This window comes from Amborella trichopoda, chromosome 3, assembly GCF_054954075.1.
Source record: "Amborella trichopoda isolate Santa Cruz 75 chromosome 3, AtrichopodaSantaCruz75HAP2 v2.0, whole genome shotgun sequence".
NCBI lineage: Eukaryota > Viridiplantae > Streptophyta > Magnoliopsida > Amborellales > Amborellaceae > Amborella > Amborella trichopoda.
In genome coordinates this window covers 1723549-1743095 of record NC_142338.1, presented here as the reverse complement: position 1 = coordinate 1743095, position 19547 = coordinate 1723549, and the positions used below count along the sequence as shown (strand labels likewise).

The following is a 19547-nucleotide window of genomic DNA, read 5'->3' as shown; positions in this document are numbered from 1 at the left end:
CTTTACCACTTCATTTGGATGTGTTTGATGCATGATTTTGCTTGAGATGCATGCCTTAGACTCGTAGGTATCCGCCTTTCACTACTCTTACCTCAATCTTATGCATGAACATTTTTTTTGCACCTTATGTTTTAGGCACGCTTCACACATTACTTGACAAGCGCATTGTTAACCATTTTTATTGAGGGTATACATGGGATGTTGGGAGGGCGGGGAGATTTGCTATTGAGGCCAAATTAGGAGGACGTTGTCACCTTGATAATGGGTAGTAGCAAAATGAGGGAATTAGAATGCAATGGAATTTACGAGATTGTTAAGATATCGCTACAAACAGCTATTTTTGTTTGACAATGAACTCAAGAGCATCAGTCAGTTACACATATGAAATTCACAAGTAAGAAATTTATCGAGGGTTCTAATCATCCTAAAGGGGTGAAACATAGTAGCACTTGGGTACCCCAGAAGGGTACTTAGGAACCTAAACTCCGTGCTCACTCTGGATAGCTTTCTGGAAGGGTTTGACTGAAACATTACTCACAGTCTCTCTTTTTATAGTTGAACGACATGCATTACCTGATGGTATTATTTTACATGTCTTTCACAAAACAGTCTTTTTATGATTGCCAATATTCTGAGACTGACAGGTAAGTTCTTTTATTATGTATTTTATTCTGTTTCATTTGGTACAATATCCACTTAGGGGTGTCTCAGCAACTTAAGTCTAGAAGTCTGTTATATGATCATTATCATGGACTTGTACTTCTGTAGTTATCTTCAATACTTGTTGGAAATGTCTTTTCACTAATATACTGTTGTCTGAGGCCTGTATAATGTTGTTTTTTGGTTCCCTGTGTTTCACATTCTTGCCTTCAATAGATTTCAGGTACATATATTGTTGAGTTCTATGTAAAGTGAAAAAGAACCTTATCAGATTTTTTATTCTAGTTCTAATCATTTTTTCTAGTGTATTATCTTTTGATCTTACTATCTACACTTTTGAGGAAATTTCAAACCATGTAGGTATTTTGGATTGAACTTCATAGATTCATATCAAACATACTTCATTCAACAACACTTACTAAAAATGTTATTTTAACTTTATTTATAGGGTTGTATACAATGTGACTATTTGCATTTGATACAAGGAGGTCACAATTATTTATAACCATCTAATGAGAAATTTAATAGCATGGGTGTGTCACAAAGTTCAAGAAAATTTCTTTTGAAGTTTGAGCTTGGTCAATGGAATAAATGCAGCCATCCAATTTCGCGTCCAATGGTTAATATTAATTGTGACCACCTTATACCAAAGGTAAATGGTTTCATTGTATACTTTTCCTTATTTATATTGTCGCTGTAGGAATTATATCATTGTGTTTTACTTTTACTGACACGTTCGTTAATTTGCAAAATGATAAATATTTTTTTATGTATGTTGTAGGTGGTTCATGCCCATTAATATTCTTCTCACATTTATTGTTGGTTCTGCTCTTGGGTGCGTGCTTATAAAAATTACCAAGCCTCCTCCTCATTTGAGAGGTCTCATCATTTCTACTTGTTCTGCAGGTAAGAACCATATAGTTTTCTGTATTTATGTAGTTTTGTTTTTCTGGGTCGCTATGGAAATCAACATGGATGTTGGTACTCATAACATCAGTTCAAAATTTCTTTGTACACAGTATGTCATGTGGTTATATTAATTTAAGACTACAAATTATGAAATTAAATTGAAAAGGAATAATTTTGAAACGATAAGTGCCCTATTATACAAGTTCTTTATGTTTTTTTTTATGATTATTAAAGTATGTAATATTAAAGTTATCATCATCATTATATAGTTATATCATCATATCATCATCATCATCATCATCCGAGCCTTATCCCAACTATTTGGGGTCAGCTATCATTATAAAGATATATATGATATATACGAGGGTCTGGTCTCCATAATATGGGGTTGTGGTCCAGTGATGGAATCTATGGACTCAAAATCCATTAGATGTTCAAATGCGATGTCCAATTAGACATTTCATAAATTTGTTACAAATATAAATTTGTATGAACTCCTATATATATATGTAACACAATTACAAACCATCGTTGCTTAACGAAATTAGTTGTTCTGGAATTATTTCTCTAGGCTTCAATTCTTTGTGTGGAGTATATTTCTAATGATAAAATGGTTCCATGCTGTGTTTTGTTTATGATGGAAATAGGAACGTTGGGGAACCTGCTTATTTCTCTAGGCTTCAATTCTTTGTGTGGAGTATATTTCTAATGATAAAATGGTTCCATGCTGTGTTTTGTTTATGATGGAAATAGGAAATTTGGGGAACCTGCTTCTCATTATCGTCCCAGCATTGTGCCAAGAACAAGGGAGTCCTTTCGGTGATGCTGATACATGTGATTCCTATGGAAATGCTTATGCAGCACTTTCCATGGCGGTATGATGTTCAATTGAATAAATCGTGATGCGAATGACCTTTTCCTTGCATTATCAAGTTACAAACTATTTGAGTGTCTTATGCATATTGCTAGACCATTTTGGTGTAGCTTATGAGTTAAAGCATATGCATTGTTATTTGCATATGTAGTTTTAGTCCATGGTATTAATTTTTCTCACAATTTTACTATGTTCTGTTTGATTTGAAAATCTCAGATAGGTGCCATTTTTATCTGGTCTTATACGTACAATATCTTACGCATGTATGCAAATGGAAGCACTAATGAAACTGAAGGACCGAATGGTGCAGCTGAGAGCACATATACGTGCAGTTTTCCTGAAGAATCTTCAAATTTGCCTGAAAATGGCCATGCGGTTGGAGAAAGTTCATGCCAAAGACTCTTGAGCTCTGTGCATAATGAGAATCAGATTACAATATCTTTGATTAGAAGTACGGAAACTCCTCATAAGCAGAAGGCGGGTCTTCTTGTCTTAAATCACAACCATGCTTTGTAACATCAATTATTGTTTGATATATGAGTATTTGATCATGTTTTTATCTTTTTACGTAGAATAAAATTAGTTGGATATATGATGAAATGTCTTCCCTGTTCGTATGTTCTATTTGCTTCTAAGTATCCTGCAGTCCTGGTGAAGTTTATGTTATTGTCAATTTTTGAAAATATATGCCACTAATCTAAACTTTGGCTTAAAATTTCTTGTATAGATGTGTTATGCGTTCTTTCCATTTGATTATATGTATGCTTCCCTGAACTTTTCTGCAAGGATATAGAATTGGTTAATGGAAGTTATCATGCTAAGTAATAATATATTGGTGAGGCATGGATTTCTGCACCTTAAGGTGAGAATCTTTTGCTCACCTTCTTGTTAGAAGAAAGATTCCCATGTTCATCTTCACCATTATTCGGGGGGAATGTATGCTAATCCAATGAACTATGTAAAACCACAGTCCATTAGGGCCATAATCATTCAAGCATATTGATGGCGGTGGGCCAAATGCGAAAGCCTTCAGAAAAGGAAATACTCCTCAGGGTGCATCCCGTTATGCTTCACCATCTGGTTGTGAACCAAATGGACTATGATTTATCATAGTCCATTGGTGTTGTTCTTATAGCCTACTTCTCTAATTTGAGATTCTTTTGGATACTCTTCAGTTATTCCATTTAAGATAATTTAGGGACTGAATTGGCTGAACTCTGTAATCTGCATCATTTCTTAATTGGTATCTATCATGCTTTATGCATGAGGAACCTTGATATGACATTTCATTGCTTTGGAATGAAATATGATGGGCACCATTTTATACTGGAGAATGTTATTATTGGAAGTTCATCATGGAGGTACAAGAAAGTAACTGCAAATCTGATGGTTATCAACCATGTGAGATATTGCCTAATGACAAGCAACTGTTTTTTTGTCTCTATGCAGGCACCAATGCTTAAAAGGGTGTCAAACATGCTTAGCAATCTTCATTTGGAGAAATTGTTAGCTCCTTCAACTATTGCAGTGGTAAGCCACCAACATTTAGTTTTCTGCTGTTTTTTGGTATAGTTTTTTCCCATGGGGACAGCATTATCATCTTGATGCTTCTGCCATGCATTTTTGGTAATTAAACTTTTAGAAAGCATCCAGTCAAGAGAAATTTTGAAAACAAGGATGAATATGAAGATTGATCAAAATCAGATCATCTTCTTGACCATGTGGTAAGCAAAACTTTGTGCTATTTTTTTCTGTAGTTTAATTTGTTTGCGTGAATCTTAATTTGCATTGCTCCTATACCTTTTCATCTCTTCACAATACTAACTTAACAAGCAAGCTGTCCTGATGCCATGAACTGGCAACCCGTGGTATCTAGTTCACAAAGAGTACTTGTTGCAGAGATTCTATTGGATATGAAACATATTTTATTATTTGGCATTGGGATTGTATACTATGAGAGCATTTACCTTTGGCACAAAGAGGTCATAATCACTTTTAGCTGTCTGATGTAAAATTTGACAACTACAGATATGTCACAAAGTTTGAAAGATTTTCTTTGAAACTTTGACCCTAGTTATTGGCACACCTCCAGATGCCCAATTTCATATCCAATTACTGAAAATGATTATGACCTCCTTGTACTAAAGGTAAATAGTCTTATTGCATATTTTACCTTTGGCATTTCTTGATATTTATGTTAAAATAAACTTGAAAAGCCTTAAATTGCTTGAAAGTTAATGAGATTGCATGGAATTCTAAAGCACTAGTGCACCCAATCCCAAAAGAGCTTTAAAGTTAAATGACCTTTTTGGGGAAGGCCTTGGACGTGATTTAGTGGCTGCTAAGCATAGGAATCGGCATGAGGACTTCTCAAGAGATCACCTAGTCTCGAATTTGTCCTCATTTTCTTTCCAAAGCCAGAATTAATGTTTTCATATTTCTAGACCGTGATTGCAAACACCAACCATATGTTTGTGTAGTCATATTGAATATCAGTAGAATCAGTGGTTGCATGGCTGAAACAGGAAAAAGGTCAATTCTAGGATGTGTGATCTCTTTGAGTTGCCCTAGTATGCAATACAGCAAAGGTGCCAGGATTTGCCTCTGTGAAAATTATTTTTAAGATTGTTTCTGAGTGTGTGCGTGTGTGTGTGGGGGTGTATGTGGGTGGGTGTGTGTGTGAGAAGCAGAGATGGACTTTTTCAGCATGGTTTTATGTACAATTTTTTCTGCCTCTGCATGTATCATACCTTTCTGTCTTGCATTGATGTATTTATCTTCAATTTTGTTGACCCTTTAGATGTCAAGAAGTTCATGCGGGCCTTTCTGTAAAACCCAGCTTTCATGCACATAACAATTTTAATACTGTTAAACATGCCCCATCTTGAAGATGGTGTTCTCCTGAGATGTTTTTTCAGATGCAGCTCAAAGATTTTTAATACCATGAATTTGCTGCTCTCTCTCTCTCTCTCTCTCTCTCTCTCCAACCTATATTCTTTGCTCATCTAAATTTTCTCAATGTTGACCATTTTATATATTTACTTTGGATAGTTAATTGGTTTTTTGGTTGGAGCAATCTCACCGATCAGAAGTACAATTGTCGGCAGTAGTGGTCCTCTTCGAGTTGTCCAGGATGCTGTTACTTTGCTGGGGTATCAACTTTATCCCTGAAATTTCACATTGGACTTGAGATATTATGTTTTTGTTACTTACTGACAAAGTTGGTACTCTATATCCTTAAAATTCCAAGGTAACGCTTTTATCTGTATTTTTAACATGTTAACATCTGGAAGTGCGGCTTCCCATTAGATGAATGCACCCTTTTCTCTCTCTCTCTATTAGACTTTATTTGTTAATCAGATGAGATTATAAACTATATTCATTAATCAGTTGAGATTATAAAGGATGATCTAGAGAATTAACCATTATATTCATTAGGCTTATAGCTTTTTCTTAGGCTTATAGTTTTTTCTTTTGAGGTCTAATTGTCTTCTTTAATGGTTGTGTTATTGTCTTTTTCTTTTCTTGCAGTGAAGGTGCAATCCCATCCTTGACCCTTATTTTGGGAGCGAATCTTTTGAAGGGTATGAATGATTTAAGTTTTGACATATCTCAAAGGTTCATTTTCCTTATGAAATAATAGAATTTGGCTTGAATGGCCCTGTTTTCCATAGAACTGATCAAAACACTTCCTCTAAATACCCCAGACGTATTCTTGATTATTGCTATAATGGAGAGATGGTGGTAGTGTTACTAGCAGCCTTGCTCCTGAAATTTATATTATCCATTTTGAAAGGAAAATTTCCCTGATAAATAGTGCACTCTTTAAAGAGGTTATCGGAGAATCAATGCAAAGTTTTAGTTATCGGATTCTTTATTGGAAAAAAATTGGCATTTCAAAAAAAGTGTATTAGAGTTTAAGAAGGTTGATTTTCAGCTACTTTTTAGCCTATCCAGAAAAAAGTAGTGAGAAATGCTTGTCTTTTGTTTCTTCTTAGGTTTGAATTCGTCAGAGATGCGCATCAATCTCATCATAGGAATCATAATCATGCGTTATATCCTTCTTCCTCTCGCTGGTATTGGCATAATTAAGTTGGCAAGTCACCTTGGACTGATTTCTTCTGATCCCTTGTATAAATTTATACTTCTCACTCAGTATGCGCTCCCACCTGCAATGGCGATAGGTATCTCTCTCTCTCTCTCTCTCTCTCTCTCTCGCTCGTGTCTGTGTGTGCTCACATGTGCACTCATCCAATGCTCAGTATATCTCTGTGTGAGCTTCTCACCGAGTAAGTGCTCCCACCGACAATGGCAATTGCTCTCTCTATCATGCACATGCACACACACACACACACTGTGATCACATGTTTTATGCCTTGTGGCTGCTTCAACCTGCAATTACAATTAATCTCTCTCTCTCTCTCTCACTCGCACACACACACACAATGTCTCTGCATTTTTCGCCTCAATGGGTGTTAGTGCGTCTCTTGCAGGGGCACTTCGCATCCCTCTTCTATCTCTCGCACACACACACTGTGCCTAGTTCTCACCTCATAATTGCTCTAACCTGCAATGGTCATTACTCTCCCTCTTTCCCTAAGTGGCAACTTTTTCTCACCTGGAATAGCTTTGGTTCTGTCTCTCTGGAACTAATATAAGCTTATGGTTGTGACAATGGCAGGTACCATGACACAATTGTTTGGTGCAGGCCAAAGTGAGTGCTCAATTATTTTCCTTTGGACCTATGCATTGGCAATCCTCTCTCTTACCTTGTGGTCCACTTTTTTCTTGGTCCTGGTTTCTTGATATTATTGCTTATTTATTATTTGAACCTGTCATATTTTTAATTTGAATTCTCCATCAGGGTAGATGGGGATTATTCTTACTCTTTCATTCTTCTAGGAACTTATTTCTATTATTTTCAAGGGGTATGCTCACCTTATCATGAGCTCCCCTTCAAATTCATTGTCAGGCTCTCTATTTATGGGTCCCTCTGCTCAGTAGTATTCGCAGTTCCTCTTTTCTTAATTTTCTGTTGATTATGGAATGTTGCATAGAAACTGACACAGTCAGGAGTATCTAGTTCGCTGGTTTAAAAAGACAACATAGCGAGACATGTTTATGCTTATTATTTATAAATGAATATTGTATTCAGTGTACATAATGTAATGTCCTATCTATACTACATAAGGACATGGTTTCTATGAATCCACGTAGAAATGAGTCAGCTCTTAAAAGTCTATTTTTTAGATGGACTTTTTTACTTAATTTTTAAAGACATGTAATCTCTAAAATGGAGATCATGAATATGAATAAATAAATAAATTTTAGAGAATTATAATAATAATTCTATTATAGTAACAATTGGATTGTTAGTTTTAATTGTTTTTAGATGGACAATCGATTTGCATCCATCTTCAAGATGGATGCTTTATACCTTGAGGATTGTAAATGTAGAAATGCAGTCCCCACCACATGAAACAATTTTGCTATGTATAATGATGCAAAAGCTGTGGACATAAGAAATGGAGGGGTGGTTGATCGTGAGCCAAACTGAATTCAAGTTTGAACTTTTTACAACTTGTAGTTGTTTTTTATTTGGGGTTGTTTACTATATGAGGTTATTTATTTTTGGTATAAGGAGGTCACAATCATTTTTAGCCATTCAATACGAAATTCAATAAATAAAAGTGTAGCACAACATTTGAGAAATTTAAAAAATTTTATTCTGGACATTGTGCTTAAGCAATGTCATATCCTCAACCACTTGATTTCAAATTTAACGGTCAATGATGATTATGGTTCTTTCGTATTGAAAGTAAATTCTCTTTAAGTACCGTTTCTTTTATACCTAGGAGTTGATATTTCTCGAAAGGAGTTTTTGTGGCGATTAACAAAATATTTAAATTTGGATTTGCATTCAATGCGATCAATTGGGTTTCCAACGGTAACCCAACAGTTAGGGAGCACATTTGCAGGCGTTTGATGTCGACAACTGAAGATTAGATATATGCTAGTGAAACATAAGTGCTTGCATCGATTTCTTTTTTTTTGACATTTTATCCTTTGTTTGTTAAATGCTCTATCTACTTATGAGTAATACTGTGAATCTAGCAAAGTGTTTTTGGTAAAAAAAATAATAAATATTTGTTTGCCTGGGAAAAATTTTGGATTCTAGTTGTCATCGGAAAAATTAAAATTTTTTGAGTTTTTTAGTACTTAGATTTGGCTGTTCAAAAATTAGAGGATCCAATAGATATATCAAATTCGGAGAATTGTATCTTTACACAAATACTTTGTGAGTATTACAATAGGTCTAGGTTTTTTTTTAAATTTGCCCCTTGATCTGTAATTTTTTTTTTTTTAATTTGCTCCTTGGTATGTAATTTTTTTTTTTTTAATTTGCCCCTTGGTCTGTAATTTTTTTTTTTTTAATTTGCCCGTTGGTCTGTAATTTTTTTTTTTTTTAATTTGCCCCTTGGTATGTAAATTTTTTTTTTTAATTGGCCCCTTGGTATGTAATTTTTCTTTTTTTTAATTTGCCCCTTGGTCTGATGTTCCGCCTCCTTCTTCCTCTTCCTCTTCTTCCTCCTTCTTCTTCTTCAAAATCAGACCTCTTGTAGTCTAGTGTCATAAATATCAGATTTCGACCTCTTGTAGTCGAGTGTCATAACAATCAGACTGTTTAAAACTAAAGAATTTTGAAGTTTGGAGTAGTTTGATACTTTACTGATATCTGTAATGCCAAAGTGAAGTTTAGGGCAGTCTAATGTTTGGAACATTGGAATGGCTCTTTTTATACTTCCAACTCATAAGATAGCTTTACAAACCAGGAAAAAAAAAAAAGAGAGAGTAGTTGCAAATATTGGACTACGGAAAAATGTAAAAAATAAAGAAAATTGAGAGAATAAGACCTCCGCGTTAATGTGGGAATAACTAGACTAATGCTGCAAAAATATTACCGTATAGGTGTAATTCTCCCTAAAGTCGATCGTGGATTAGAATTAATAAAAACAAAATTTAAGAATCATAGTTTTGGAAAGGCAACAATAGAAGTATTGCTTTTTCCTTCTGATAGAATGTAACAAGATAAGAAAGTGTTCATTATCCCATTGTATCACAATTATATATACAATAAAAAATCACAACGATAATGTGTGGAGCATAATTATTTTATCAAAGAGTTCATCTCTCCTCTCTCTCAAATTTCTCTAAGAAAGAATTCCCTAAATCTGCCATTCTAAATGTATTCCTATGTTAAGATTTAGATTCAAGTACTGCCAAAACTATTTTGCCTCCCTACCACTCTCTCTCTCTCTCTTTTGAGATTTTGACCTCATATTTTTCTTCTTGGATAAGTGCTATTTTGCAGACAATTGTGAAACTTACTAGTAAAACTAGATTTTGCCCATAATGACATCTTTAAAAGCTTCTTAAGAGGATATGGTGAATTCTTTATATCAGTGCTCCTTGATGATGGGTAAATTTTTATAAGGTATATAATGAGGCTGCTACCTTTTGTAATCATAGGTCAGAAAGAACGAGTTATCAAATGCGAAATCGGTTGGCTGAGATGTTTCCTTCTTTTAACACCAAGTGAAACTTTTCTTAACTTCAGAAAAAGTAAACAGTACATCAGAAGCTTGATTCATATCTGGGGGGTGATTATAACTTTTTCTTTTGGACAAGTAGGGGTGATTATAACTATTAATGTTGTATTTGACTTTGATTTGTGACCATCTTATAAAAAGGAATTCATTGTAAAGTTCTATTAGTTTGAAGGTGTCTTTAAACAAGGAAAATGGTTTGATAGCGTTGTAGTCCTATCAAAATAAGTGAAACCTTATTTCATACCTCATCAAAAATTGTAATTCAAGAACTAAAAAACTTTACATTGATCATCTCGGCTTGAACATTATGGTTGTAAAAAAAAAAAAGAATTCCAAGCTTTAAAAATAATTTATATTATAACAAATTGTCTTAAACTGTTTAGTTCGCTTTAAAATAAGTATTCACAGATCTGCAAATTCTGTAGTATTTTTTTTTTTATTTTCAAATTTTATTGCTATTTTTTGAGTTTCAAATGTTATTGTGGGCATTGGAGAGCCATCATGGAGATTTCCATTGCTAAAAGTGCTTTCCGGGTGATAATATGAGGTGCGGCTTTATTTAATTTTCATAGGGCCTGAACCTTATAAAACCTTCATCCTTGAAACAAATGAAAAAAATTTTAACAAGTACTAAACTTTTATTGAATAAGTGAAGCGCTCCTCAACAAACTGTTGGTAAAGGTTATTTGGCTTATTTCTATGTTGAAAAATTCTACATTTGGTCATCTCGATTTTGAGGGCAAAATAAAAAAGTGTCATTATGCATCTTGTGCCATCCATTTTCAATTGTTTATAGATCCCTCGAAAGAAGAAAGTAAGTTACGAGCGCAAATGTGGTGAGGATTGGGGACACGGCAGCTAACATGGCGAGGCGTTAAGGTTTCGATATTGAAATTACATCTTCCGGACAAACGTTTGTCTGTGCGCTTTACTTTGATTGTTTAAACTTTAAATGTGGGTGCCTCATGAAACATTCACCCCCCCATAATAAATAAAAAAAAAGAAAAAAAAAAAAGGAGAATTTATAAGCCACAAGGCCTTGTACTTGTGTGATTTGTTGAGCTTGATTGATGTGGTGTGAGCAGAATTTGCAGCATCCTATGAAAAACGACTCCAGTGTATTGTTGATGATGATATGGTGTGCACCATACGATGAGAAACGACTCCAGTGTCAGTGCTTCCGATGAGAGCAAATGTTGTATTTCGCCATGATGAAATATCTGCACCCTCCATTTCGATGAGAGGGCACAGGGAACCACTGATCATCATCTGCATTATCATTATCTCAATTATTTAGGATCCACAACGCGCATTATATTAAAAACTATGATTTATATGATCAAAGGCATTATATGGCCGTCAAATTAATAGATCGACGGTGAAGGGCGCCAATTGGATCACTCCTGCGGTTCCTCTTCCCGTCACCGCCCAGCAAATGAATCGACGGCTATAACACTGATGCTCATAATTTATTTATTTTTTAATCATGAGAATCATAATATGGTCTCTCGCTGTACAAATTTGACAAATAACCAAGTGGAACCCCATTGGGCTACCAAGTCATACTTTTGTACATGTATTGGAATTTGATTTTTAACCTGTAGAGTATTTCTGATATTATCTTGAAAATCGATGGCAATAAAATTGCTCATTTTTCCTATAGATGACATCCTCCCTATTGAGAGAGAGAAACCCTAGGGTTTTTCTTATTTAGCCTGCAAATCTTCACGCCATTAAGGCTCGGAGCCCATCAAAACAAAGAGAATACAAGTTCCATTTCTCATAATCCTAGAGAGAGAGAAATTTAAGGGTTTTTTTTTTGTCCCCCTAAAATCAAAGTCCCAGAGATTAGAATCTAGAAAGGGAGAGCTTCTGAAATCTTAGAGAGAGAAAATCCTCTCCTTTCCCTTGCATAGAGAGACCCGATATTGCATCTTTCCCTGAACGTAAAGCCTCAAAGTTTAGAATCTAGAGAGAGAGAGAGGGAGAGGGATTCCAAGGTTGCATATTTCCTTGAAAACGAAGCCCCGTACCAAGCTTTTCTCCAGGAGTCATCAATGGCGGCAGGTATGTTTACTGTCCAGCAAACCGTAGGTCGCGTCCTCTGTTGCATATGCGGTATTTCCATGGTCCCAAACGCTGCAAATATGTGCGTTAATTGCCTTCGATCACAAGTTGACATCACAGAGGGTCTGCAAAAACATGTTATAATTCTCCATTGTCCTGAATGCAACTCTTATCTCCAACCCCCAAAGACATGGGTCAAAGCTGAGCTCGAATCGAAAGAATTGCTAACCTTTTGCGTCAAAAGGTTGAAGAATTTGAATAGGGTTCGACTGGTTAATGCTGAATTCATTTGGACTGAGCCCCATTCTAAGAGAATCAAGGTCAAATTGAAGATTCAGAAGGAGGTTCTTAATGGGGCAATCCTAGAACAAGCCTATACTGTTGAATTTGTTCAACAAGAGCACATGTGTGAACCTTGTACTAGGGTTCAGGCTAATCCAGATCAATGGGTGGCATCTGTTCAGTTAAGACAACATGTACCCCATAGAAGGACCTTCTACTTTTTGGAACAGGTGATTTTGAGGCATGGAGCAGCTGTTCAAGCCATAAACGTAAAGCAAATCCATATGGGCATTGATTTCTTCTTCGGAAACAGGAGCCATGCGGTGAAATTTGTTGATTTTTTGGGTAATGTTGTTCCTACAAAGACCCGTAACGATAAGCAGCTGGTTTCACATGACATCAAGAGCAACAATTACAATTATAAGTATACTTTCTCTGTCGAAATTTGCCCAATTTGTCGAGAAGATCTTATTTGTCTACCGCCGAAGGTTTCTTTGAGTTTGGGGAACTTGGGTCCTCTTGTTTTGTGCTCAAAAGTTAGCAATAACATTATACTTCTTGACCCATTTACTCTAAGGCATACTTTCTTGGATGCAAACCAATATTGGAGGAGCCCCTTTAGGCCTTTATTAACAAGTAGGCAGCTAGTTGAATATGTGGTTTTGGATGTTGAATTAGAGACTATGGTGACAAATGTGGGTGGAACAAAATATTCTCTAGGAGAAGCGCAGGTTGCTCGTGCATCAGATTTTGGAAAGAATGATTTGATCTTCACTATAAAAACCCATATTGGCCATCTATTGAATCCTGGCGATTATGCACTTGGTTATGATCTTTATGGGGCAAATACTAATGATTTGGACTTGGAGAAGTACAGAGGATTTAGTCTTCCTGATGTGGTTTTGGTGAAGAAGAGTTATGAGGAGAAGAGGCAGAAGAAGAGAGGAAAAGCCCGTCCATGGAAGCTCAAGAGCTTGCCCATGGAGGTGGAGAATAGTGCAAAGGTGAAAGGTGAAGAGGCGAAGAGAAATATGGAGTATGAGAGATTTTTGGAAGAGTTGGAGGAGGATCCTGAGATGCGGTCAAAGGTTTCAATGTATAGGAACACAGATTATGCTCGGTCTGAGACAACTTCAATGGCTGATGGGGATGATCTTCCTTCTGTTCCTTTGGAAGAGTTGTTGGCTGATCTCACTATTGATGATGAAGATGATGGTGATGAGGATGATGATAATGACATGGTTGAGTAATTTATGAGAAGCATGGTTGTCTCATGTGTCATATATGAATATATGATCTTTGATCATTATATGGTTCCACCATGTAATCTCTTTTTTTTCTCTCACTTCTGTTTTTCCTTTTATTAATTAGATATATGAGTGTCTTTTGTGTTTGGCTTTTCTTGACTTGGTATGTGAGGACCTGCTGATGAGTTCACCAGAATATTCTTCTTAAGTAATGATGTTTATTTGATCTCTTATGTGTTGAAATATGGAGTCATCTATGAATATAGAGTTTTGAAGCATGTGTTTGTTCTTTCTTTGTGATAGTTAGTGAAATAATGAAAGATCAGTAGAGGGCCTGTTGTTTCTTGGAGGTTGATTTTCATTCCAATTATGTGTTTGAAGCTGATTTTGTTTTCCTTCCTAATTTGTATATGATCCACTTGGTATTTTCAATGGTTGTTTCTACTACATATTGTTAAGTGGGAAAATAATAACCATCTTAAGATTTTCTTTTCTATCAGCAGTAATAAAGAAAGAAATACAACTCTCAAACTCCAGAATGCAAACCGCCAAAGGGATTGAAAAATTTACTTTGTGTTAGCACTAAAATTGTCAAATAACAATTGAGTTCGTTGCTGTTGTATATTTCTTAATTTGCTTTCCATTACTTTCCTTCCATGGTTGGACTGGAATATTTTTGTAGATTTGAAGTTCATGTAGGTACTTGATGTTTCTTTGATGTTTATTTTCATTTGCTTTTATCATATTCTAGGGCTTCTTTTCTCAGGTTAGCCATATTTGCGATGCTGATGCTACAAATATGGTATTTCCTTTTAAATTGGCCAGCCACTTGATTATTTCTAATGAAAGCTTGCATTATAACCTCTAGGAAAATGGAGCTATTGATAAACCCTATTTTGTTTGATTAAGAGGTTGTGACTGTGGGAAAGCACAGTTAAGTGGGAAATAAGCGGGGGACAACCTTTGAGATCTTTGGGTTATGGAGGACATTGGTCATATAACTAGGAATAACCCCAATGGTTCATAAATTTTTCTGATAATGTTACTCATTTCCAGGGAAACCACCTGAGATTCAAGAAGATTGAGTGAGGAAAGCTCCAACATTGTATACTCAAACTTCAATTAGGAGAGGTCTTCCTTTTTCCTAGGATAATAATGGTCAATAGAAGTCCTGGAGATCTGGTTTTCAAGTATATTGTTTTTCCCACAACCCTTTTGATTTAAGGGATTGGTCCATTTAACAAGGATCGATACATTTTAAGTGTTGTTGATAAATGGAGCTTTTACACAACTTCAAGGGTCCCTTGACCTCGCTCTTCTCTCATCCAAACTGATATCTGTACCAATAAGCCAAGGTCTAGGAGACAAAAATTAGATCGAAGTCTAGGTCAGGTTGTTTGGGCCTTTCTCGACAGATTTCAAAGGTTCAAATCCTAGACCACCATCACTCAAAATGGCATGCCTACCACTAAGCTGAAGCATAAGGAACAACATCATGGGGTAGATCCCTATGTTGATAATTGGGGTGGACATTTAAAAACATTTAGGTTTCTTTAGGGAAAGAGTTGGATGGATCATAGATCCAATAAAAATGAATCCCCGTATAATAAACGAGTATATCATGAAAGAACTTCACAAATGTCATTTCAAAAAAAATCCAAAGTACAGCATAATGAGGTATTTATTAAAAAAAATACCGTAAGTACCCTTCCATACTTCTACAAATAAAAAACCTATTGAAAATCAACTCCAACATATGCAAAAATTAGAAGGCTCATAATTCGATTTTGATGATGAGTATAGATTTTCAAGGATCTGACAAAAAGGTATGCCTATTAGAAATAGCATTGTTTAGGATTTATAGGATGTGGCAGTTAAATCAAAATAAATGAATCACATCAATTGTGTCGTAGCTTCCATCTTAAACTGTGAATGCCCCTGCAGCGATAAATGTAGCTGCTTTTAATCCGAGAAATGCACAAGAGATCCATTGTCTTATAAGGTAATTACTCTTCTCCTGTCACAAATTTCATTGGCTAATCTCAAGCAATTTGACCAATGTAAGAGGAAGTTGTCAATTTTTGTTATTAGAACCAGTGCAACTTTCCTGTCTTGTTTATTTATTGACCCAGACGGAAGACAAAACATCTTAGAATTATTTTACTGAGTTTCAAGTTATCATGTACTATACCAAAGTAATTAGTCAAAATAATTAGTCACTCTCTTTTAGTAATGGACCAAATTGAAATTGCAAGGGTGTGTAACAGTCCTCCAGGCGTATCCTTCCAAACTGCATTGTCGTCACTAAGCTGGTATTGGTTCCTGAACTGGTGGCTGCTGGCTAACTGAACTGGTCCAGATTAGTGACTTGGACCGGTTCCTACCGATTCAGCTGTAAGGATGTTGGAAAGTCTAAACAAGGCATATAAAATGCAGAAGTAGTAGACCACATCATTGCTGATGTTGATGTAATTATCAAAAACACCGAAATATTAATAGTTCGGTTCCAATATGGGTATTGCACATCCATTTCACAATCTAAATGGAGTAGATTCCAATAATGACATCCATAGGAACAATCAAATGTGAAAAACATAAGTACATATATCAAAACAAACTATCTTACACAAAATTGAATAACGAGAGCTTAAATCATTCCAACTACTGTCATCATGATCATTGTTGTGCCATTGATGAAGTGGACCAAGTGGTTGAGAAACATGTCTAGGGTTTGGTATCTTGAGAACCATTGGTTGAGTAAGGAGTCGTACCTTCCTCTGAGTCCAAAGTCTCTAAGGTTAGGCCATGCTGGAGCTTGCCTCACCCTACTGTTGCTGGTGGAGTCAGGCTCACGCTCTCTTGTGTGAGTGTCTCCATCTAGGGCGGCTGGCAATGGGCAAGGTAGCCTAACCTGGCCTTGAAATCTAGGGCTTGGGCCACAAAATATGCCCTCAAGCCGGGCAAGGACTGGACCGTCATGACCTGAGACTGAGCCAGACTAGGGCCACGATTGACAAGCCTGGCCCTATGTTTTCCTTTTTTCTTTTCAATTTTGTGTTTTATAAGGCCCCACCCAACCTGGGCCAGGGCCAGGGCCGGCTTGGCACCTTGCCAGCCCTACCTACATCTAGTGGCAACACACTAGCCTTACAATCACCATCATCACCTTTGTTCTCCCATCTCCTAGTCCAATCTCCCTCCACACGTACTTGCACATTACAACTCCTCAAATTGTTTCCTCCGCTTTGGTTGATCACCTCCTTATCCCTAATGGTTCACACCTTCTTTGTCACATAATGCTTCTGGTAATGTCTTCTTATTGATCCTCCAGTTCCACTAATCACCAAGTTGTATTATTTATAAATAGTGATTGTTTACAAAGAGACCATATACCTTTTGTACAAGAAGGACAACCATTCTGGTCTCAGATTTCAAAATGGGTGGTTTTTAGAGTGTCATTATTAGGCACAAAGTTCCAAAAAAAAATTCTCAGACTTCGCGACTCACCCCAAGCCATCCAATTGGACATCTAATATGTGAGAATAGTTGTGACCTCTTTGTAGAAAAGGCAAATGGTCTCTTTGTAGACAATCCCTTATAAATATGCGAGAGGTTGTAATTCATTGTCCTTGATTCCCTCAGCCACCCGTTTTGGAGGTTCAAATTGTAATTGATGCAAACGAATTTTTGAAACCTCAGAGAAGTCAATATATTCCTCTTAGGGGCATACATCCTCTAGAATGTATTCTGATTTCACATTTGTACGAAAACAAGTTTAACCGAGCTCTTTCAGCACTACGCTTTGTTGAAGTGCAGTTAATTAATGTCATAACTTTCACTGTTTAGCTGAGAAATGCCCCAACTAATATGAAAATAAAATGATGAGAAATGAGAATAAGAAAGGACTTGTGAGCTAGCCTGGATCAATGTTACTCTGAGATAACTTGGCACTGTTAGTTGAAAATGTCTCTTTAGCATTCCAGTACAAGGGAAGCTAAGAAACGAATAAGGTTGATTTTTATATCCTTTGGAGCTTTAATTTGTTTGTCCTATTTCTCTCAAATCTTTCTTTTGTGAATTTCATCCCTTCTATGATCTTGGGGGAATATGGCTTTAAATAGTTATAGTCAGGATTGAAGAAACCTAGACAATGCAGATATGAAGACGATACACCATGATTAATCGCGTGAATCATCATCAAAACCATAATTAGATCTCTTAATGTTGAAAGCTCTAAATGGCTGCGGGCCATTTACCTTCATAGTAAATCGGTTTGCCCAACTACCTCATCCATCTGTCCTCCATCAACTCTGAAAGGAGCAAGCCTCTTAAGCAACGGCCTTCAGTCTCTCAATCCCTTTGTAGAGGTACCCAATAATAGATTTCTTGTCACCGTCAAACGACCTTCAACATTGCCAAATGTAGGAGCTGTGGTTGCCATTATGTTCCGGCACTTATCCTAGAACCTCGTGGAGATGAGTATGCCAGTAATTTTCTAATCAGCATCAGACATTGAGATAAGGGCAGAAAGTCACTCATTTGAGGCAACCATCATCTTTGACCTGATTTTAAATAGACTCCATGGACAAAAAAAAGTTACAAAGCATGTGACATCTGGTTTAATCCGCTCCCTCCCATCGATGGTTTACCTCATCAAGAGAAAGATGCGAGATAGGAGATATTAGAACTTCATGGTGTCCACATTCCTAAGATTGCAGTGAATATCAACTCGATGCAATAAGCAGCTAAAGAGGACCAACTGCTTCCTCTATCTCATTAAGATATCTGCAGATATTCATGTCTTAGCATTGTCGCCTTAACGACATTCTCCTCTCCCACTCCTACTTCCGCCACTACTCTATCAAATAAAGCTGAAAACGGATTAAAATTCTTATTACACCAAAGAAAATCTCTCATCCCTTGCGTCCCTCCAAACATCAAAGCTGATTGAGACCCCCTTTCTTGGTGTCATCTTAAGCTCATTAATAAACGACCACCTCTATGCAGGTCTACCCATCATGTGCCGTGATGGGTAGACTTTAGTCGATCACTCCTAATGGTGGCAACCATTGATGCATAATATCGGTAATTGGCTGCAGTGAAAGGGATCCCAAAATCAAAAAACCACTTGGACATTGCCTTAGTTATGGCCGACCTTGTGGTTTTCATAAAGCTAGTCATGATGTTCATATGTTTGTGGCCGGGTTTAGATAGGAATGGGTGGTATATGCCACCTACGAAAGTTGCCAAAGGCAAGTGGAAAGAGAGTATCTATCATCCTTCTCTAGCATGCAAAGGACCCGGGAAAACTCCCATGCACGTGGTGACTTCCATTCTCATAACTTCAAAAACTACTAACCATTTCAAAAACAAGTAGGGGCATGTATTCCCCCTGAATTAGCCAAAAAAGAAAAAACACGTAAAGGACCCTGCTCCTCCATATGTACCCATACCACTCTCCTACCAGTGAGATGTATAAAAAGAAAAATACCCTGCTCCTCCATATGTACCCATACCACTCTCCTACCAGTGAGATGTATAAAAAGAAAAATAAATAGCAATTCAATGATGACAAAATAAAAATAAATAAATAATAAAAATAAAAAATAAATTGTGGAAGAAAATGAATAAATTATGAAACTAATAATAACAAAAAAAAAGGAGCCACAAAGAAGAAATTGTAATGAGCCTTCATTAAATAAATCATGAAAATAATCATATAATTGCTTATTAACTATGAATTCAAGAAAAATATGGACTATTGTAATAATGATTTAAGAAAGGGAAAAGTTTATATAGAGCTAAGGCTCTAAACAATCAAATTTGAGCCTACCTCAAAAATTTTATTAGAAGAGGTTGTTTTGATGCTTAAATATCTTCAAATTGATCATCTCGATA

At 36.2% G+C, this 19547-nt stretch overlaps 2 protein-coding genes across 10 annotated transcripts in view; both read left to right on the top strand.

Moving 5' to 3' along the window:
- LOC18439716 (protein PIN-LIKES 3) overlaps nucleotides 1–7602 on the top strand; it is a 29722-nt gene extending 22120 nt beyond the window's left edge. For 3 of the 9 annotated variants that reach the window (XM_088862740.1, XM_088862741.1, XM_088862742.1), the window contains 8 exons: nucleotides 1442–1566; nucleotides 2323–2444; nucleotides 2660–2920; nucleotides 3893–3973; nucleotides 5495–5595; nucleotides 5975–6027; nucleotides 6442–6627; nucleotides 7125–7602. In XM_088862740.1, the coding sequence (XP_088718866.1) occupies nucleotides 1442–1566; nucleotides 2323–2444; nucleotides 2660–2920; nucleotides 3893–3973; nucleotides 5495–5595; nucleotides 5975–6027; nucleotides 6442–6627; nucleotides 7125–7249 (1054 nt within the window). In that variant the 3' untranslated portion in view covers nucleotides 7250–7602. Of the gene's footprint in view, nucleotides 1–1108; nucleotides 1313–1441; nucleotides 1567–2322; nucleotides 2445–2659; nucleotides 2921–3892; nucleotides 3974–5494; nucleotides 5596–5974; nucleotides 6028–6441; nucleotides 6628–6936; nucleotides 7019–7124 lie in introns of all 9 variants that reach the window. The other 6 variants (XM_088862743.1, XM_088862745.1, XM_088862746.1 and 3 more) reach the window with 4 other exon arrangements.
- Nucleotides 7603–12089: 4487 nt separating this feature from the next.
- Nucleotides 12090–13927, top strand: NMD3 (nonsense-mediated mRNA decay NMD3 family protein). The gene has a single exon (XM_006849873.4). The coding sequence runs from the start codon at nucleotides 12111–12113 to the stop codon at nucleotides 13650–13652; it is 1542 nt and encodes a 513-aa protein (XP_006849936.1). The 5' UTR covers nucleotides 12090–12110; the 3' UTR covers nucleotides 13653–13927.
- The last annotated feature ends 5620 nt before the right edge of the window (nucleotides 13928–19547 follow it).

Bases quoted from the DNA above. Each gene is read 5' to 3' on its own strand.
- NMD3 (XM_006849873.4), top strand. From the start codon at position 12,111: ATGGCGGCAGGTATGTTTACTGTCCAGCAAACCGTAGGTCGCGTCCTC.